We start from the raw sequence: 22,956 nt of genomic DNA on the forward strand, positions 1-22,956 counted from the left end.
AACAACCTAGGGATACGCACAAGCCCTATGAACTGGGACGGAGGGAGTTTCAGTTCTTGCACTTTATTTTATTGCAAACTACACACCCAAAATATCAAATCATTACACCATTTTTATTGTTTTACTTGTCAAACATACTAACCAATACCTTCAGCTCTCCGTGAGTTCGACAACCTTTTATTATTGAAAAGTACTATAAATTGATCTCCTGTACTTGGTAGCCATAAAAAATTCGACCTAAATCCAAAGGAAGTAGCTGCCACGAAAAACTATATACCAAATTCGGCTCCGGGATAATGCAGCGGAGCCTCTTGCCATGGCGGTGACGCGAACGACGATGCGGTGGCGGCTTCACTCTCATCCTTGCTGACGATGTCAAAATAAACTTTCCCCTGCCATTTTGCCACCACGTGCCACTCCTTCGCCTTCTCCTCTTCGCGTCGGCTCGTCCGCGACACCAACCCAAGGTTGGTGGAGAGGGGATGGTCGTTGACGAAGCCACCGGGCGCTAAGTCGGTCGCGTCCTCTAGAGTGGGGAGGATCTGCTCAATCTCCGCGTCTTCGACGTAGTCGCCAGGAGCAAAACAGGGCGCGTCCTTGACCCCCATCTTCACTGGATATGGCGGAGCGCGCTAAGTCGACGTGGAGGAGGCGGAGGAAGCAACACAGGTGGTGGGGCGACGGGAGAAGCTCCACTCCTGCCAGTAGAACACGGGCGGCAGCGCCAGCCCGTGCTTTGTGTACCGGTACGGGCCGCGGAGGCGTGCCGCGTCCGACCGCTTCATCATGGCTTCCGATTTCTCGTCGGCGCCTCGCCCGCTCAAGTATCCGCCACGGCCAATCTAGCCGCCCCCGCAACCGCTCGAGCCGTGTCCGGACAACATGGCACCACATGGAGCTTGGATTTAACGCTGCACGGTCAATTTAGGTCACCGACGCTGGAATGCGAGTGGTCGATGCGGCGAAGTGGCAGTAGAAGTGGCGGTGTGGTGTGAGGGTTTCGGTCTGCATCGGGTGCTCCGAACGTGATATATACCGGCCGGACGGGCTAGAAACAGGCCCCGATAAAATATTTACGGACCAGACCGCCTCCACGGGTCTATTCTGATCTAAATTTACGTCCAAATATGCAAACCAACATGCAACAAACATTACGAGCTGCCGTTTAAGGAGTCTGTTAGAGATGCTCTAAGTTTTAGAAAGTTCTGGCATACCTTCTATCACGGCGATAATATTGGTTTGCGCCAAGTGTTAGGACGCCTATTCTTGTAAATGCGCCCACTCAAAACAATTCCCAAACGCAGCTTTTAACGTGATAAAATTTTCTATTAACGTGATCAAATCTTAAGCTGTTTGATTTAGGATAAACGTAAAAGTTTAAATATTTGGAACTTGGTTGCTAAACCCAATGGTTTGATTTTCTCGTTAAACCACCCTTTTGTTGTTCAGAAAATCTGAATGCGAATATAGCGTTTTTGCTCTTGAGTGCATATGCTCATTTTATTTAAAATGCATTTTAAATATATTCTCAAATATTAAAAATGACTGAAAGAAATTGCGCGTAAATCTTCAAATCCTACGTTATACAAAGTCGTTTTAAGAAAAAGAATGATTTATTTTATGTGCCGTGCGAAAAATAAAATACAAAATTTGGTGTCAAAATAATGCTTTTTCCAGGGCAATTTTTTACCTTTTTTTACACAAACCACACAACATATCATTCTTTTTCACGAAACTTCAAGCGAGCACAATGTAGAGAAATATGGGACAAAAAAATGCCGATTTTTTTCCCTCAAAAAAAATGCCGAAATTTTGAACATTTAGAAATTTGTTATTTTTTAGGTCAAGGGAGCATACAAAAGTGCATTTCCGTCAGGTTTCAAATTCAGAGAATTGCACGACAGAGTTTCTATGGGCTCTCGATCGTGCTGTCCGTGGCGTATTTGCTGGAGCCTGAAGCTAGCTTTGAAGGCCCATCCTCCCGTCCTCGTCCTCGTCGTACGCTGGATCCGCTCGTCGCTCGCCGGCCGCCGGCACGCCCAGCCGCCTGTGCACGCACTGCTTCCCCCCTCTTCCCTCTCCGGCTCTCCCCCACGGTTGCCGGACCTCGCCGTCCGCCCGGCGAGCTTGTTGGGCTGTGTAGGCGATGGGCCTGACCACGGGAGCGTCTTTCCCTGCCGGCCACTAGCAAGCGAATCAGCCCACTGGCCTAGAACTGCTCCGGTCACTGCCGAGAAGACGGGGCTGCTCAGATCGGCGGCGATGGCGATCCGACACTACTGGCCGATGGCCGCGGCGGCCGTCGGGTTCCGCCTCGTCCTGGTGCTCTTCGGCGGCGACCTCCATCTTTCCTCCCGCCCGGAGGTCTCCACCCCCCTCACATCCCTCCGCCGCCGTAAGCAACTGCTCGCTCGCATCCCTTCCTCCCCTGCAAACCCCAGCCCCCCGTGTGATGTCGCCGTAATCGGACCTCTGTGTATGTTGCAGTGGCAGAAGGATACTGGCTGAAGCAGGCGTCCATGTCCCCCTATTCCGGTAGGTTCCGCGCTTCCCCTCCTTTCTCGCTTTGCTAACTTTCAGCACTTTCACATTTGCATCTCAGCCAACACACGTTTGAGGCCGCCATAGTAGTATGCGAGGTGGTATTAGTAGTATTAGGTAGTAGTGCAGAGCAATTTCCAAACGTTTGACTGGGTTCCTACTGAATACTGATCAAAATCACCATTAACTTGAATACTAAACTACTGATAACTTGTAATTGCTAGAATATGATAAGACTCCTACTTAGCATCAGATGCCCAGATTTTTGTTGCAATTACATTTCTTGGCTTACCAGTGATTTTTCTTTTATTTGGGTATTTGTAATGTAATGTTGATGTGTGAACCTGCAAGGGAGTGTCCACCCTGATAAACGATCTGTCTTTCAGGTTCGATGTATCATGGTTCCCCTTTGCTGCTATCGGTTCTGGGTCCATTAACCAGCAAAAGGTAATTGGTCCCTTCATCGTGATGCTTCTGTGACCATTTCTTCGATGCCACTGCTGTTGCAATATCTCTTCCGTTGATCCGATCGTCATTTGAAATGCTACCATTCTAACGCTCCATGGTGTCACAGGTCAGATGGACACCATGCCCACATATATTGCAGGTAAATAAGTTGGCATATGCCTTTTCATTGGAACCAGTATCTGTTTGTCTAAGATTGAAAGCTTGTTCATGTATACCTGATTTTCATAGAAGAAAAAACAGTTCAAATAAGCTTTGAAGAAAATGTGACCTTAAATATTTTCAATGACTTATGCATGTTGTTGGCAGTTATGTACTTTATATTACACTCATGAATGCACCGCGCAGTTTGGTTTTTGTGGCTGTAGATTTTATAGCTGCTATGCTCATCCGATTAACTGGGCGTACACTCCAAATAGCACGTGGAAAAAGCTTGAAGTCCCTTGACCTCGCAAAATCAGTAAACGATCCAGGTAAGTCATGGCAGTTGACTGTGATTTATTGAATCTTGAGAACTAAATTTTCTTTTTGTTTGCCACCTACTTGTTTTAGCAACTACTACACATAGCTCCGTGCCTCCTCCCAGCATGGAAGATTTGAATTTTTTATTCTGGTAACATACAAGCAACTTCGAGATATTTTGTTCATAAATGTAATCCTTCTGAACTCTGATATTTTCCGAAAGAAGGAATCCCACTTTGGTGACTTTTCTGTTACAAGGAATATAAAAAGTATTATGGATTTGCATCATGGAATTTAAATTGTATAGTCATTTGCTTCCCTGATAGTACAAATTTTTTTTGAGAGGCCAACAACCTAGTCTGGAAAGGTGTGAATGAAACACCATGTTTCTTTTGATCAGATGCTTTGTGCTTGTGATTGCTTAGTACTTGTTATATTGCTACTTATCATTTTTATTGATACTTGCAGTGAATGCAAGTGCAGGAGATACTGCTTCTCTAATATATTTGTGGAACCCTTGGACAATAATCACCTGTGTGGGTTCATGTACGTCACCAATCGAGAATTTAATGGTTGTGGTAATGATATATGGAGCATGTTCCCGTAAGTGAAACTCTCTATGTTTCCCTCTCTGTTTACTAATGCCTAGTTAATATCTCTTACTTCCTCTGTCCCAATGGATATAGTGCCATCATTTTCCGTGCTTTAACTTTGACCAATAAAACATATGTTACTAGTTATAAAAATTATATCATTAGAATCTTTATGCAATTACGCATTTGATGATATAACTTGTGCTTGTGTGGCATATAATCCATGCTTTGTTAGTCAAATTGATGGTCAAACTTAGACCTCGAAAAAGGGCGCCACCTAGATTGGGACAGAGGGAGTATATTAAACTAGTTGTTTTATTTCATTTTGCTTTTCTTTCTTGCCCTTTTATTCAGCAAATCTTCAGTTGGTCAAATTTTCCTCGAAGATAGTATATTAATGTTCGAGCAACCTAGAATTGCCCAAGTCTGATGCTAGTTAAAACATCCTTACAATTTTTTAGGTCTCGCGCCACTCGCTGCCTTTGGTTATGTTATGGCAACACACCTTTCTCTTTATCCTGCAATCCTCATTTTACCGGTATGTGCCACAACCATTTTCTTTTTCAATCTTCATACTTGTGTCTCATTTATCTGCACTGCTGATCTAACTATATGTTTTTCAGGTTACTCTTTTACTGGGTTATGGCCCAGATACTCCTCCAGCCAAAGTTTTTCTTCAAAAAGGATCGAGTGCCAGTAAAGTTGACATTTCGGATATTGGAAAAAGTACTAGTCAAAGAGGTTTTGGACAAATCTCATGGAAACCAGTACTCCACTTCATGTTGTGGGTGTTTATCTGGTCATGTTATGTGCTGGTATTGAACAGCATTATTCTAAATAAAGCGGGTGGCCTTCAGGAGATGTTTGAAAAGTAAGTTGCTTGACCATTTTTTTGACCATCACATTCATGTGAGTGTGCATAGTAGTTTCTGCTAAAACTTTCTCTGTTCAAGATGGATTCTAAGGGAGAAAGGAAAATATCACTTGATTATGAATTCAATGTTGAATATTTGCATACTCCGATCAGCATATTCTCGCATTCTCTCCGTTTCTCCCACATGCAGGCTTTGTTATTGAGCCTCATTTTGTCAAAGTTGTCTTGGTTAGGAATTGACTGGGTTTTATCTGCTACCATATGCCTAGTATTGACTCCTGCCATGTTTCTGCAGGACATATGGTTTTATCCTTACAGTGAAGGATTTATCACCAAATATTGGCGTGTTATGGTAAGTCTTGTTAAAACAAGTATAACAATAACCCAGGTATAATTTGACTAATCTCATCCGTTTGGGAATTAATGCAGGTATTTCTTTGCCGAAGTCTTCGACTTCTTCAGAAGCTTCTTCCTTATAGTCTTTAATATGAACATTATCTTTATGGTCTTGCCGTTGGCAATCCGTTTGAGGCATCGACCGTGCTTCCTCGCCTTTGTTTACACAGCAATTGTCGGGATGTTGAAGTCTTATCCCTCGGTGAGTACATTTTACATGACATTTCTGTTGAATTGTCAGGTACCATAGGTTAATGCTATAATTCCTTATTTCATGTTTTGCTCTCTGTTCTTATACCTAAATCCATTCATTTCTTCAAGGCTGGAGATTCAGCTCTATATCTAGGACTTCTGGGCTTATTTGCCAACGAATTAGCAGGTAGCTAAAATTCTGTATCAGTTACTTTGAATTGCTGTCTAATGTCGTAAGAAGTTAATGTTATATCTTTCCATCTTGCAGAGATGCAATTCACCTTCTTCTTGTTTTTCGGATATATCGGAGTCTCTCTCCTTAGCCCTGTCATGCACAACCTATGGATCTGGAGGGTATCTCTCTCTCTCTCCTTTCCTCCTTCCTTGCCTTGACACATGTAGCATACTATTACTAACATGACCATGTTTACAGGGTACTGGTAATGCAAATTTCTACTTTGCTACTGGCTTGGCTTATACCTGCCTTCAGGTAACTTATCCCTTGTGAGCATACATCCAACGTTCCAGTCCTGGAAATTCATCCAACATCCAACAAACATCTCAGCTAAAATATTTGTGTTTTGTGGCTTTTTTTAGAATAATGATATACGCACAATTTCTTGTTCAAATATCAAACATTTTCTTTTTTACATCTCTATTTTGAATTATTGTTTGCTATTCTTTTGCAGACTGTGTTGGTCGTAGAGACTGTAAGTTCGATGATAAAGCATGACAGGAAACTAAGGCTACTGATAAGAACTTAACTGCATTCCTCAGAAGTTCAACAACACAGATGCTTTCCTTGCTGGTTCACTAAGATGCGAAGTTGCGGATGGTTCATTATTCTGGGATTTTGGGTAGATTAGTTGCAGGTCCTGATTAGTTGATAATGTTCCACATCATGTTGTACTATACCTCCCACATTTGTAAATTATATGGGCCACAGTTTTTTAACTAAGATTAGAGAGAATCTAGGTTTCTTCCTCAACTATAGCTCCCGTACTGAGTTCCTCAATGGATCCTGTGATTACTGCTTTATCTGATCGGACATGGTGGAATTAATCATTGGTATAATCTGTGCCATCAGTTCAGATTAAAACGAAAATTAACATAACATGAGCCGTCTTTCATCCTGGTAAACGGAGGTCATTGTCATTCACACATTGCAGTTTATTGCTCCCCGTATGTACTGCATACCTTTGTTCAGAACTTGGCACAGAACGTTTGATCTGCAAATTGTTTTCCTTCCATCTTACATAAGTTGAGGTGCTGATAACTGATCAAGTGTGCTACTTAGACGTGTACTTTGTTTTGAGTCAACAGTAGCTGCTGCATTCAAGTTTTTTCTAGTCAGTGTTGTACGTTCGAAAGTACTCAGGTGGTGTTTTTCTACATATACTTTGTGTGTTATTTGTATGTCTGGTTGGTTGCCAAATGATTGAAAGCATTTGGATCTGTAGTTCAAATGTCTGGTTGGTTGGTAAATGGTTGAAAGCATTTGGATCTGTGTTTTATGAGCTCTTTTTTCTGTTGTAGTCTGATCCTGTGACATCTGAATTTGTGTTTTTGAGCTCTCTTTCTCTTGTCATGTGTGGTAACTTAATGCTTATTCTAGGTTATCTGGGAAGTTACACGCAGTAATGTCAATATACCTCGAAAAAATACCGTTGATCTAAAAAGAAACCTATGAACTCAAATCTCTTGGAAATCTCACCGGGTGTGCAGAGTAGTTGTTGTCGTGCAGGTCACATCCAATCCATCCCCTTTCTCCGTGGGCACGTGCAGCTAGCATCCACCCATCCAATCCATGATTGATTCTCTTCGTCTCGTCGCTCTCTGGCGACACATGTTCCCAGTTAACTCCATGCGCCATGGATGCCTACGTTCAACCCCCTCGTCACGTCTACCTCTCTATTCGAAGTTCGAAGTTCTAGATCGTCTCGTGTACTGTCGACGTGTGTCCGATTCATCTTCCTCTGGTGCATGGATCGGTCCGTACACGTGCACAAGGCCCTGCTTCTGGTAGCTAGCTTTTTTTGTCTGCCGGTATTTTCAGAATCTCGCCTTATTCCGCATATCACCGAGAAAACTTTTTGTCTAACGAAGTTTGTTGACAATTGTATAATTTACTTAATTTTTTTATAAAATATAAATTTGGATAAATTGATAAATTTGTTGGATAAATCTTGAACGGTATTATAACCGGTATGTTTCAAAACATGTATTTCTTCACACCGTGAAAAAAAACCCATTAAAAACCTAGACGAAACATCCATTGTTTTTTTTTTGAAATAAAAGTTCTACCCTCAGCTTCTGCATTAAAAGGATGCACACAACTTTATCTTATTAAAATTATTCATTGGAGCCTTACAAGAAAAATGCAAAGATCAAACTAAAGCCACCTCACTAACAAGTAACAACAGATGTCGTAACACCTACAAGCTTGACAAAGGGGGTGATCGTGTCGGGGCCTCATGCCCGGACCTCACCAACGCACATCATAAGAAAACCGGAGGCCTCACCAAAACACTCCACAGCGAGTCGGTAATTTAAATCGGTCCAACAAACACTGAACGCACACCACTGCACACGCTCGAGAAGTCGTTGCCACCATCTTTCGCTGACCCATCTTCAGGAAGGATCAACGCATTGATCTTGATAGGCCTACCATCGACCCCAGATGACATCGCCACCCTACACGATTTGACAAACCTCTTCCATCCCGCCGCGTCACACTGCTGAGACCCGGGAACATCGACGAGGTAGATGAAAACTGCTCCGTCTCAGAGCCCCTCCCGCCGGCATCAGCTCCAAAAACGACGCCCCGTGGGGGGGGAACGATGCCTCACGCCGTCATCATCCATTGTTTAACATTGGGCATGGAACAACTCTAAGAGCTTGGCGCCATTTCCATAGGCGCCGAACTTGCTTCGGCTCCTTGCAACTCGGCGTCTATCCTGTTTCGGCGCAGTGGCATTGATGTGCACAACTTCTCCGCCGTTTTCAGTGACGCCGAATTTAGGAGTCAGATTCCCTCAAATAGTTTTGTCGAACTTAGGATTCATATTTCAAAATAGTTTGATCAAATTTGATAAGAGAACCTCGTGTGGCCCTATATATGTCAGCATACTATATTCGCCTCACACTGCTTCAGGTGCATGCACGCACGCCGCGGGGACACACGAACACCGACCCAACCGGACGCCGATCGATCGATGGATGGATCGATTTGGCGTCGTGGGGGCGTTCACTACTGCCGGTCGGTGGATAACATAAACAATTGCCAAGTAGACCCTTGAGCTTGAGGAGGAGATGAGGTGATGTGAAACGAGAGAACCGATCACTTGATTTCTGACGGGTTTGTTTCGGCAAGTTGGCCAAGTTGAGAGGCACCGCCACTGTGTAGCATGTACTCGTGGACCTTTCTGCGCTTTTACACGTCCTCTCTGCTGCTACTTGCTCTTGAATCTTGATCCTCGTGTTGTTGCTTCCTTCCATTTTCTTTCTCCATTCCACATTTCCACGGGTCTGAGGTATTGTCTACATCACATGTTCCTGCTCTTGCCACATGCAAATGCAGCTGCATATTCCTGTCAGTCAGCACCCTTCTAATTAAAAGGAAATTTCGGGCAATGATGCTATCACTGTGGACGTTGCATTGTACGCTACCTCTATAAATAACTGACTCAACTTTATTTATAGCTTGTTGCATCTATACGTGTTTTTAGTGTGTAGATATATCTGTATCTAAAAAAAATATTGAGTCACTGAATCAATTTGTAACCAAGATGGCACCATGATGTAAGCGTGGTCTTAGCGCCAAATCGAGTCAGTATAACTAAACGAGAAGCAAAGATGATCCCTAGATCTTTTGGGCTTGTGGCCATTTTGGAGGGAGTGGTCTTAGATGACAAATGCAGATAGGGTACATTGGGATCTGAATTTGGGATGACAAATGAAAAATACTTCCTCTATTCATAAAAGATGTCGTAAATTTATCTAGATTTAGACGTATCTATACACTCTGCCAGTTAAATTGGTTCTTAGGAAATGGCCTGGATCTGAATTTGTGTGCACCATGGGGTGGTTGATGATTTGGATATATTCTATTTAACTGCCACATTGCCATGTCTATCCGGTGTGCCATTAAGGATAGCTTTACTTTGACAGTAGTAATACCTATATCAATAGAGGGGTTTATTGAGGCCTTTCTACAGAGTACTCCCTCCGTCTCATAGGGGGCGACATATAAATTTTGTCCAAAAGTTAACATTTTTAAACTTTGACCGACTATATTAAATAAAACATCAACAATTTTATATTAAATAAATATATTATAAAATATATATGTTATGATTAATCTATTAATATTGATTTGGTATTACAAATCTTGATAGTTTGGTATATGAGTTGGACCCGCTGAGTCGTGTCTGAAAAAAGGAAAAAAAAAACACGCCTAACGTAGGTGACCAATGGCCTTTCTAGGGAGTAAACATTTTTTCACAGAAGAAAGAAGATGACATGGGGCCAGTAGTACTATACCACGTACGGTCAATTATGCAATGCAAGTTGTCAATTAACAAGAACCGATCCCTAGCCAGTAGTAGCGCGCTACGACGAGTTGCAACATGATCTATTAGCAACTTGCTGTCTCTTTTGTCATTAAAGTAAAATGCAGGGTGTAGGTGTCCAACAGCTATTGCGTGTTGGTTCCCAGTCCTTTTTCCGAGAAAAGTACCCAAGTGATAGGCCTTGTATGTATGGATCGTTGTCACTGCCAAATAACCAAATGGGTGGGTGGAAAGATCAAGTTGTCATGCATGTGATTTTTGTTGTTTCGATCAGTTTTTTTTTATCATCATACGCTTGTGTAGATGTTAACATATCGTAAAAGTTTACTTTTACTCAAGTGTGAAAAAGATAATTAACTATCAATTGTGTTTGCTGTGAAATTCGTTCTCAGCCAAGTGTACAGCTCCATTATAGACGGAAGGCTCTTGTCCAACTTTTATAAATAACATCTGAACGGTCAGTTATGCCGTGCAAGTTGTCAATTAACAAGAGTTAATCACTACGTACGCACTCTACGCCACAACGAAATGCAAAAGGATCTTATTAGGAACTTTTCGTCCTTTTCAGTCTTTTCTTTTTCGAGAGGAGTACCTCAAGTGATAAGGCTTATATGTATTTATATATACTCATGATCAACGCTAAATAATTAAATGGATGGACGGGCAGATGGGTTTCATGTGGTTTTTGTTTGTTCTACTCGGATCTTCATCATCATAAGCTGTGTAAATGTAAACAAATTGATAAGTTAAACGTTTCATCGAGTGTGGAAAAGAAAAAGATAATTATCTAATGTTTGTTTAGCTGTAAAATTTGTGCTCTGCGAAGCACACATGATCTTGTGAATAACCTTTAATCCGGTAATACTATTGCCCTCAATCCGTATAATATCTTTTATCAAAATCGATAATCCATGCACATCTACCGTATAAGTTCATATTTTCAAGCATTATCAAAATCGATAATTTGTGCACATCTACCGCATACATGTACACCAAACTATACCAAACTTTCCAGCTTTTTTCTACTTTAAGTTCATATTTTCAAGCATATTCATTAGCCTAAATTTTTTTACAAGTTTTTTTGAAATTAGAGATTGTATTATATTAGAGTTGAAAAGGAAATCACACCATACTAAACTGAATCTTTGTGCAAATACCAGGTCATACATAATGTTGTCATCTTAGCAATACCACTTAAGATGATTCTTGAGGTGAAGAATTGAGAGAGAGAGAGAGCGAGAGAGAGAGAGAGAGAGAGAGATGAACAAAAATATTTATCTTCTATTAGCTAAGAGATGATAGTAAAATGTGTAAAAACTAAAGAAAATCTACTTTTTTTAAAACATACATGTTTGCATCTTTTGTGAGAGTGCAAAGTTTCATGGAAAAAAATACATATTATGTGTCATTCAGATAATCAAATAAATAAAAGTAAGGTTTCTGAAAAACAAAATCTGAAACATCTGATTTATTTATTTTAACATATGCCAGTAAACATTTCTTATATCATTTACAATAGTAATGGCATTGTTCACCCTATGAACACATACATCTAGGGTGCAACTTTGAATTATTGGAGCAACACGAGAATTTTAACTATTGTACTCCATCCATCAATAAAAGGATATCGCAAGTTTGTCTAAATTCGGATGTAGACACTAAAGAGTGTCTAGATATGTCTAAAATCGGTTGTAGACACTAAAGAGTGTCTAGATATGTCTAAAATCGGTTGTAGACACTAAAGAGTGTCTAGATACATATAGATTTAGACAAACCTCCAACATTATTTTATAGATAGAGATAGTATGTGATGTCTCGTTTTAATTTCATGCTTTCCAATTTTTAGAAGCATGTAAATAGTTGTTGTTAAAGGCAAAACCAAGAGATAATTTATTGTATTCCCTCTATCCATCAACGCCACAACATCGCCCAGGGCTGCCGCCCTGGCTTCCTCGTGCAAGCGAGGCCACAACACCTCAGGAGATGCCCGAGGCACCACACCTCCACACGCCAGCACCCAGCGCCTCTGCGCCCGCCTCACGCTCCTCCGAGCCTGCAAGCCCGTGGCCAGAGCAGCCGAGATCTAGGCCCAGCCGAGCCCACGTAGCGCCGCCGCGCCCTTCCTGCCGCCCGCAGCGCCACCACGCCCTTCCTACGCCCTTCCACGTCTCTCCATATTTTTAGAAGCATGCAAATATTTGCCGTTAGAGGCAAAACCAAGAGACAGTCTATTGTATTACCTTTGTCCATATCTTTCGCAAAAAAAAAGTATTCCCTTTGTCCATAAATATACGTTTTAGTTCAAATTTAGATGCATCTATGTCCTAAATAGTGTCTACATAAATTGAAATTTTAACAAGTTTAAGATATCTATTTAAGGACAGAGTTAGTATACCTCATTTTGGTTTTTGTATTTTCTACATGGTATGAAGTTGAGTCAGGAGACATTCTTTATCAATCATTCTACATGCTTCTTGAATCTTATCTTATTCCAACAAGATTGCAAGAAACAGTGTTTTACCAATAATATCAGTAGCCTGCCTAACGGAATATTTGGGCACATATAAGAGCTTGCCCGCACTCTTACAAAAAAAAAAGGTATAAGCTCGTACTAACAATAATATGAGTAGCCTGCCTAACCACAACTTGGAAGCGCAAGCTTGCAACTTGGCGCCGTGCAAGGAGCGGAAGAGAAAAAGGAGACGAGTTGATTATTGGGGTTTGAATCTGACATCGCCAGATCACCGATTTTTATTTCACTTTTATTTTTCCTGTGGTGAACATCGTACGAAATCGATATCCCCAAGATCCTGCTCCCCAGCCCGCGGATTTGCTGGATCCCATGCGAACGGGCCGCGTGTGGCCCTTACTTCTCCGTGGAGCTACAAATTATTGGTTAGTCAGGGGTCAGCCTTGATGGCTGCTTGATTGGGGTTTAGCTGGATCATCTGTAGCTAGGAAATGTAGTCGTCCTAAGATGGTCGAAATATCAATTTGTAATATTTTTATTTTTGGGATATTTTGTTATTATTTTTAGGCTATTTATACCATTGTTTATAATTATTTCGAAGAAGAAAATTTAGTCGTGGCATGGAGATCGAGCACAATCTAGATCGGTGGATGGAGAAGTAAATAAATTAGCTACTCCCATTTTTTTAATTTTTCTCGTGATTTTAATTTAAATATAAAATAAAACTTCAACAAAGCGTGAGACCGTAGAGATGCTGTAAGGGTATTTTACCCTTATCCATTATTTTGGTAACTATGACACCGTGCTAGTGTATTTGGTCTAATACATGTCTACAAGATGATTCTCAGGTATTAGCCAAAGAGGTTTAATGGTGTAACAATGAAACAAGATGGCTGGGAGACCCCCCACTTCGACGAAAAATCAACAAGGTTTTCCTGCACTGCCGGTCCCAGACCATCGGCAGCCTGACCTGCACGGACAGCCCGGCGGCAACCGGATCCAGCGCCTGTGCCATCCGGGCAGAATCCAGTAAAGGCTGGGCGTTCACCCGGTCAGCATCCGGTCGCCAGCCCGGTTTGGACCGGCCCATCCGGTCCAGGACCCGGTTGGACCGGGTTACAGACCGACCATCCCCGGCGCCCAACCGGAGTTTGCACTTGTGCCATCCGGGCATGATCCAGTAAGCTCAAAAGCTCGTCCGGTCAAGACCCGGTCCCAGCTCCGGTTGAAACCGGCCGACCCGGTCGCAGACCCGGTCGGACCGGCCTGTGCGCCGGCCAGTCCGGCGCCAAATCCGGCCGACCGGGTTCCTCGAGGAAATTGATGATGTGGCAAGTTGCAACGGCCAGATTTCGAAGAACACTATAAAAACCCCTTCTCCTACCTTGGAAGGGTTAGGCAACACACTACAAGCTGTTCTTGAGCTCTCTCTCTCTCTTACTCCATTATTAGAAACACCAAAAGCCTCCGATCTCCCTCCTCCTCCACCCAAACTCAAATCCCTCCGGGGAATCACTAGAGAAGGACCCGATCTACTGTTCTACCAAGTCAAATCTCATTCCCCCTTGTATTCATCGAGAAGCTTGCTTCCTAGGGTTCCTTGGAAACCCTAGGTGGGCAAGAGGAGTCCGGAAGCATCCGGGCTGTGGATTTGCTCAGGGCAACATTCTGAAGGTTTGGAGGCTACCTCAAAGTCTACCACAAGTGAGTGAGCTATTCCTTCGTGGGATAGGCTCCGGAGAATAGGGTGAGCCTTCGTGGCGTGGGGAATCCTTCGTGGGACCTCCACCCCTCCAAACGTGACGTACCTTGTTGCAAAGCAAGGGAACACGGGAATACATCCTCGTCTCCGCGTGCTATCGGTTATCTCTAACTGAACTCCTTACTTGTGATTTAAACTGCCTGAGAGAGCCTTCGTGCTCGAGATAGTTGTATCTTCATATAGGTTGCTTCACCTAGTTTGCATTAGGCTCACCTTTATATTCCGCATAGCCTAATATTGCAAAGAAAGAATTAAAATCTTTAGAAACCTATTCACCCCCCCTCCCCTCTAGGTTTACCATCTCTATACTTTCAATTGGTATCAGAGCCTGGACTCTTATTAAGGGCTTCACCGCCTTAAGAGTGAGATGGAAAAACTATTCGAGGGTCTAGATGAAAACTCTAACCTTTCGGTTAAAGAGATGAAATCTAGATTCTTGGCATATGATGCCGAGAAGAAGAAAAAGGAGGATGAGCTACAAAGCCAAATGGCAGAAATGTCTACCATGCTTAAGAACTTGACTAGTGGGCCTCCTAGTACGGCTTCGGCCTCACTAGGGAGCTATCGCGAAGTCAACCATGACTATCCCAAAAACACTTCACCCATGCCTCATATAAACCATAGTGGGAATGTTCCCCATTTTGATGGAACTCACTTTCCTTTTTGGAAATCTTCTATGGAATCTCATATTCGCAGCTGCAGCGTGGAGTTGTGGGAGATCATTGTTCATGGATACCGGGAGCCACAAGATCCCATTCGGTTGACCTCCACCGAATTCTACAACCGTCAACTCAACGCCTCCGCCCGTGACAAGATTAGGAGTGGCATCAACCGCAAGCTTCTTGATCAAGTCAATGACATAGAGTCCGCTAAAGAGTTGTGGGATCGAATCGTAGTACTCCAAGAGGGAACCGATTTGATCCAATCCGCTCTTTATGAGACCGCAAAGCAAGAGGCTCATCAATTCATGATTCGAGAAGGAGAGTCCATGGCCGATGCTTATGCAAGACTCGGTGCTCTTAGAGTAAGGGTCAAGGGACTCGGTGTTGAGAAGTACAATGACGGCTTCGAGATGAATGAAGCATTTATAAAGTCCAAGGTCATTGCTATGATTGCCGTCAAACAAGAAGACACCAATCTTGCACTCAACTTACAAATCATGACCAAGAGTGCTGACCTCAACTCCGATGATCTAGTCTCCTATGTGGCCGCCAATGAAAACATGGCCAAAGCGGGAAAGAGGCTCATGGCAATGAACCGTGTTGATGAAGCCTCACACAACCATGAAGCGCCACGCAATCTTGCTCTCAAGGCTAGGGCCGATCATGGAGGAGAAGAAGAATATGAATTTGAAGAAGAGGAAGAGATGACCTCAACTAGTGACATTGTTACCGATTTTGCCTTCTTTGCCAAGAAGTACAAGGGAAAGCTTCCAATGCTCTTCAACGACAAGAAGAAGAAAAGAACTTGCTACAACTGTGATGAAGATAGCCAATTTGCAAATGAGTGCCCTTATGAGAAAAGGGTAGACAAGCCAAAGTTCATCAAAGGGGTCAAGCCAAGGTTGAAGCCAAACCCAATCAATGATCGATACAAGAAGAACAAGGGAAGGGCCTTTGTTGGGGCCGAGTACTTGTCCGATGATGAAGAGGAAGATGAGGAGAAGGAGGCCGGGGTGGCCGGTTTGGCTTTCTCTAAGCCCGGGTCACTCTTCACATATGACTACTCCAAGGACTACTCCATGGAGAATGATGTTGGATCCTCTTTTATGGCAAGGATAACTCAAGATGATGACTCCGATGACTCTACCTCATCTACAATCATTGGCTCTTGTCTTATGGCAAGGGAAACCAAGGTAATGGAACCTCCACCTTCCCTATCTAGTGTTCTAGATGATGAGAACGAAAATCAAGATGAATTAATTGTGCTTAAGGAAATCTATGATGTTAGATGCACCCTTCGTGGTGAAGCTCTTGTCAAGTTTGATTTCTTGATGGACTCACTCAAAGAAAAGGATGAGTCCATTGAGGAATTAGAATATCAATTGAATGAGAAGGAACGGAGATTCAATCTCCTAAGACAAGAGCTAAAAACCGAAAGGTGCATATCTCAAGGCCTTAAGCAACAAATTGAAACTTATGAACTTGATAAAGTTAAGGACCTAGAAACTATTGATAGGGCTCAATTATTGACCCAAGAGCTCAATGCCTCAAAGGAGGAGCTTGAAGTTGCTCATGCTTCTCTCACTAGGGATCTTGACCACCTTGAAAGAGCTAACAAGCTTGTCAAGGATGAGCTCAAGAAACTTGGAGAGAACCATGATCTACTTCAAGAATCCTACAAAAAGGCTCTTGGATCAATGAAGGATCCCATTGATGTTTAAAAGCTTGCTTGTTCCTCCATTTCCTTTACTAGTGAGCATGCTAAACTTGTTGAGGAACATGTTCGTTTACAAGAGGAACTTTCTTTGCATGTTGAGACCAATGCATATCTTGAGTCCTTGGTGACCAAATATGGTCTTGACTATCATCCTAATGAATCTTCTTGTGAGCAAGCATCTATTCTTGAGGAAAATGTTAGGATAACAAAGGAACTTGCAAAGTTCACCACCGCCAAGAACAAGATGGGATTGGATGACCTCTTGAGTAAGCAAAGGTCAAACAATCAAAAGTATGGACTTGGATATGCTCCCAAGTCCCACAAGAAGAACAACTACAAGAAGGAGAAACCCGCTCAAGATAAGAACAAGAAGGTCACTAACAATGGCAAAGCCTCAAAGGGCAAAGCCACTAGTGGTGACCGCACGGGGCCAAACGATCACTATGCATTATTTGTTGATTATTATGGTGATGTCTATGCTAACTATGTTGGCCCTCCTAATGGCTATGCTTATAGAGAGTACTCAATTTGGGTACCAAAAGATATTGTTGCCATTGCAAAGGAACCCATTAATCGATGGGTTCCTAAATCCTCTACTTGATTTTGTAGGGGTATTCCTCCGGTGGTCCAAAATGGGTGTTTGATAGTGGATACACCAATCATATGACCGGAGGAAAAGGTGTGCTTGATCAATTCATTGAAGATATCAACAAAAAGTCAAGCATCACCTTTGGTGACAACTCAAAGGGAAAGGTACTTGGGTATGGCAAGGTAGCAATCTCTAAGGACTTGTGCCTTGAGACGGTTATGCTTGTTGAACACCTTGGCTATAACTTACTTTCTATATATCATCTTGCCGATGCCGGTTACAATTCATATTTCACCAAATATTATGTGCAAGTCTTTAGGAGTGACAATCTCAAATTGGTCCTTGTTGGATATGTGGAGAACAACCTTTACGTGGTTGACCTCTCGAAAGAGAGCCCCTCCTTCTCCACATGTCTAATGGCGGCCAAGCATGACAAAGGTTGGTTGTGGCATCGCCGCCTTGGTCATGTTAACATGAGGAATCTTAAACAACTCCTAAAGGGTGAGCATATTGTGGGACTAACCGGCATTTCTTTTGAGAAAGATCGTGTTTGTAGTGCATGTGTAGCCGGAAAGCAACTCAAGAAGAAGCATCCCATCAAGAGTATTGTTACCACATCTAGGCCTTTGGAGCTCCTTCATTTGGATCTCTTTGGGCCATCACATTATGATACTCTTGGTGGGAGCAAGTATGGACTTGTCATTGTTGATGATTACTCAAGATACTCTTGGGTCTTTCTTCTTAAGTCTAAGGACGAGACCCATAGAGAGTTCATCACCTTCGCCAAGAAAGCTCAACGTATGTATGAATCCGAGATCAAGGCAATTAGGACCGACAATGGCACCGAGTTCAAGAACTACACTATGCAAGAGTTTGTTGATGATGAGGGCATCAAGCATGAGTTTTCGGCGCCATACACCCCTCAACAAAACGGTGTTGTTGAAAGGAAGAACCGGACTATCATTGAGATGGCAAGAACCATGTTGAGTGAATTCAACTCACCCCACAACTTTTGGGGAGAAGCCATCTCTACGGCCGTCCACTACTCCAACCGGCTCTTTCTCCGTCCCCTCCACAACAAAACCCCATATGAGCTCCTTACCGATAACAAGCCTAACGTCATGTACATTCGTGTTTTTGGTTGCAAATGTCTTGTTAAAAACAACAAAGGAAAGCTCGGTAAATTTGAAACTAGAACCATAGAGGGTATATTTGTTGGATATGCGGAGAACTCTCACGCCTATAGATACTACAACCGGTCCACCGGGACTATTGAAGTATCTTGTGACGTGGTGTTCTTGGAGGATAATGGCTCCCAAGTGGAGCAAGTTGTTCCATGTGTTGCAGATAATGATGATGATCCATCTAGTGCCATCAAGCATATGGGCATTGGACACATCCGGCCCATGGAGGTTCATAATGATGATCAAGATGATGGAGTAGATGTTTCAAGCACGCCACAAGTGGAGCCTAGCTCAACTCAAGTCAAACCATCAAGTGCAACTCAAGAACCATCCTCTACTCAAGATGAGTCACAATCCGAAGAACCAGAAGAAGATCCTCATTCCACGGAGCAAGACCATGATGATGATCAAGAAACATCCTCAACTCATGATCAAGCTCAAGTGGTCCCTCATGATCAAGTACTAGCAAGAGATGAATTCATTGATCATGAAGGAACCGTTCGGAAGATCAAGGCCGCTACAAGGGCAAGTGACATGAAAGTGGATCAAGTCCTTGGTAGCATCTCAAGAGGAGTGGTAACTCGTAGACACCATGCATTACTTATCACTTATTGTCAACATCATGCTTTTGTGTCTAGTTTTGAACCACTTAAGGTACATGAAGCCTTGGTCGATCCGGATTGGGTAATTGCCATGCAAGAAGAATTGGAGTGTTTCACTCGTAATGAAGTATGGTCTCTAGTTGAGAGACCCAAGGATCATCGCATCAATGTCATTGGGACCAAATGGGTATTCAAGAACAAGCAAGATGAGAATGGTATTGTCATACGAAACAAAGCAAGGTTAGTGGCGCAAGGGTTTGCCCAAATAGAAGGTATGGATTTTGAGGATACCTTTGCGCCGGTAGCTCGTCTTGAAGCTATTCGTCTTTTGCTTGCATTTGCATCTTTCCACAATTTCAAATTATATCAAATGGATGTGAAAAGTGCATTTTTGAATGGTCCCCTAAAAGAAACCGCATATGTGGCTCAACCCCCGGGTTTCGAAGACCCATGCCGACCCAACCACGTGTATTTACTCCATAAGGTAGTCTACGGTCTCAAGCAAGCTCCACGTGCTTGGTATGAGTTCCTTAGGGATTTCTTACTACATGATGGGTTTTGCATGGGTACGGTCGATTCCACCCTTTTCACCAAGCGGGTTAAAGGGGGTGGCCTCTTTATATGTCAAATATATGTTGATGATATTATCTTTGGTGGAACTAACCCCGATCATAACAAAGCTTTTGAGCTATTGATGACTAGGAAATTTGAGATGTCCATGATGGGAGAGTTGAAGTTCTTTCTAGGCTTCCAAGTGAGGCAACTTGCAAAAGGCACCTTCATCTCTCAAGAAAAGTATGTGAGGGACATGCTCAAGAAATTCAACATGACCAATGCGAGTCCAATGAAGACACCCATGCCCGTAAAGGGGCAACTTGGTTCATGTGACGGTGAGAAGGATGTGGACATAAAGGTATACCGCTCCATGATAGGATCCTTGCTCTACCTTTGTGCCTCTAGGCCGGATATCATGCTAAGTGTAGGGATGTGTGCTCGTTTTCAATCCGCTCCCAAGGAGAGCCATTTAGTGGCGGTCAAACGGATACTAAGATACCTTGTTCTCACTCCTACTCTCGGGCTATGGTATCCAAAGGGGTCAACCTTTGAACTCATTGGCTATTCGGATTCCGATTGGGCCGGTGATAAGGTTGATCGGAAGTCTACCTCCGGGGCTTGCCAATTTATTGGCCGGTCATTGGTGAGTTGGTCATCCAAGAAACAAAACTCCACCGCCCTATCCACCGCCGAAGCCGAATACATATCCACGGCATCTTGTTGCACTCAATTGTTATGGATGAAGCAAACCTTGAAAGACTATGGTGTGTCTCTTGGTACGGTGCCTCTTCTTTGTGACAATGAAAGTGCAATAATGATCACCAACAACCCGGTTCAACATTGTCGCACCAAACATATTGACATTCGCCATCACTTCCTACGTGATCATGTTGCCAATAAGGATATTGATATCACTCATGTGGGAACAACCTACCAATTGGCGGATATTTTCACTAAGCCTTTGGATGAAGCCCGCTTTGTTAACTTGAGAGGAGAACTTGGTATTCTTGATCCTAAAAACTTGGATTGATTAACTTCTTGCACTATATTCTTGCATTTATCTTGCTATCTAGCTTAGAGGCATAGCACATATGGGGATAGTCATCCTACCATGTCTTGGTATGATGCATACCTATGTGTGCAACATAAATAGATCCAATGTCATTATATGGACCCAAGCATGTCTCTTCGCGGTCACATGACATTTGCGCTTTCACATAGGGGGAGTAATCCCCCGCCCCTCATTGAGCCTTCATTACAACTTGATTTGACTATATAAGGCCAAATGATCTTATTGCAAACATCATTTCCAAAATGACTTATGATTCTTGATATATACTTCGAATCATGCCCATTGTTGCTATTCACATTTTGTTTGGATTTTCTCTCCAATGGGTATGCCTAGAGAACTTTGTGTTTCCAACCCCATGTCTATGCTCATCTCATCATCATCTATCTATCTATATGTACATGTCATCATCTGAGCACTCACACACATTTACACAAAGATTAGGGGCAAAACGAGGCAAAATGACACAATTTTGGGCAAACTGACTTCGGCCGGTCACTGGCCCGGTCGGACCGGCCTTTGCGCCGGGTCGTCCGGCGTCTGGCCCGGTCGACCGGGCAACCAACCGGTCGTGCGGATGTTATGTCTTGGAGGAGGATACCCCTTGGGGGTCTTCTTCCTCATTATCCCCCACCTCCAAAACTTCCATGGCCGCCGCCTCCCCCATCTCCACCACAGCCTAGGCCCTTCCCACCACTAGTTTCTCCTCAAACTACACCCAACCGTAGATCGGGATCTCTCAAGCTTCTTCACCAAAGGATTTGGTCCTTCTCAAGCTCGTTTGGGAGATCATGGGGATTTGGTCCTCAAGTCCTCTCCACGTGTTCTTCTTGCTCACTTGGGCAAAAAGGACAATGTCTTCGGGTAAATCTCCCTTCCATTCCCTCTCCTTCTTGCTTTCCCTCTCCCATTGCCACATGTTGAGGAAAGTTGAGAAAAATTAGGGTTAGGGTTAGGGTTTGTAAGTCCTCATGCCATCTAGAGTGTCTCACACCCCTATGCACATTATTCACTCCCTTGGTATAGTCTATGTTCAAGTTTGTGAGTTTTTGCATGATTTTGTGGTCGAATTTCTGGGCAAACATCACAAGTCAGCAGCACCTGGTCTCAGACCCGGTCGACCGGCCTCTCAACCGGCCGTTCCGGCGTGCCGCCCGGTCAACCGGATGTACAACCGGCCCGTTCGGTCTGTAGTCCGGTCCGACCGGCCCGTGCACCGGCTCGCCCAGTTCTTCGCACAAACTCGTCGAAACACTTGGATATATGCTATGTTTCTTTGGCCTCCCTATATATTGATGACATGTACACTTACCTCATTGCTCTCCTCGCCCTATATTGCTTATTCACAGGAGATTGGAGCGGTGAGGACCGTGACACCACTGCCAAGAGAGGGAGGCATGCAGGACACCCACCACGACGTACGAGCGGTCGTGTGCCTACTGATGGTACCTCCTCTGGAAGAACCAAGTCGGTTCCCAACAGGAAGAGAGATAAGCAAACAACCCAGGAAGAAGATGAGATCTTGCCAACATATAATGTTGGCGATGTACAAGTTGGGGCATGGAGAAGACTTAGAGATTCCAACCCCTATCGCTTTGAGGAACCCACTTATACAGGGGTGACACGCGTACAGCACGCGACCGTTGGGAACCCCAAGTGGAAGGTGTGATGCGTACAGCAGTAAGTTTCCCTCAGTTAGAAACCAAGGTTTATCGAACCAGTAGGAGTCAAGAAGCACGTTGAAGGTTGATGGCGGCGAGATGTAGTGCGGCGCAACACCAGGGATTCCGGCGCCAACGTGGAACCTGCACAACACAAACCAAGTACTTTGCCCCAACGAAACAGTGAGGTTGTCAATCTCACCGGCTTGCTGTAACAAAGGATTAGATGTATAGTGTGGATGATGATTGTTTGCAGAAAACAGTAGAACAATTGCAGTAGATTGTATTTCAGTATAGAGAATTGGACCGGGGTCCACAGTTCACTAGTGGTGTCTCTCCCATAAGATAAATAGCATGTTGGGTGAACAAATTACAGTTGGGCAATTGACAAATAGAGAGGGCATGACCATGCACATACATGATATGATGAGTATTGTGAGATTTAATTGGGCATTACGACAAAGTACATAGACCGCTATCCAGCATGCATCTATGCCTAAAAAGTCCACCTTCAGGTTATCATCCGAACCCCTTCCAGTATTAAGTTGCAAACAACAGACAATTGCATTAAGTATGGTGCGTAATGTAATC

The 22,956-nt window shown here is 43.4% G+C and overlaps 1 protein-coding gene across 1 annotated transcript; it reads left to right on the forward strand.

Annotated features, from left to right (window-relative positions):
* The first annotated feature begins 1,930 nt into the window (after nt 1-1,930).
* Nucleotides 1,931-6,585, forward strand: LOC127332721 (uncharacterized). Its single transcript, XM_051359051.2, has 14 exons — nt 1,931-2,395; nt 2,488-2,535; nt 2,928-2,988; nt 3,116-3,148; nt 3,355-3,479; nt 3,937-4,071; nt 4,523-4,599; nt 4,685-4,932; nt 5,231-5,287; nt 5,365-5,533; nt 5,653-5,710; nt 5,792-5,877; nt 5,957-6,013; nt 6,213-6,585. Exons 1-14 carry the CDS (start codon nt 2,263-2,265, stop codon nt 6,285-6,287), a joined length of 1,362 nt encoding a protein of 453 aa, XP_051215011.1. The 5' UTR covers nt 1,931-2,262; the 3' UTR covers nt 6,288-6,585.
* Nucleotides 6,586-22,956: the final 16,371 nt, after the last annotated feature.

This window comes from Lolium perenne, chromosome 2 (assembly GCF_019359855.2).
Source record: "Lolium perenne isolate Kyuss_39 chromosome 2, Kyuss_2.0, whole genome shotgun sequence".
NCBI classification, from domain to species: Eukaryota; Viridiplantae; Streptophyta; class Magnoliopsida; order Poales; family Poaceae; genus Lolium; species Lolium perenne.

Coding starts and splice junctions, on each gene's coding strand:
- LOC127332721 (XM_051359051.2), top strand. CDS start 2,263: ATGGCGATCCGACACTACTGGCCGATGGCCGCGGCGGCCGTCGGGTTC. Junction 2,396..2,487: donor CCTCACATCCCTCCGCCGCC/GTAAGCAACTGC, acceptor TGTATGTTGCAG/TGGCAGAAGGATACTGGCTG. Junction 6,014..6,212: donor TGGCTTATACCTGCCTTCAG/GTAACTTATCCC, acceptor ATTCTTTTGCAG/ACTGTGTTGGTCGTAGAGAC.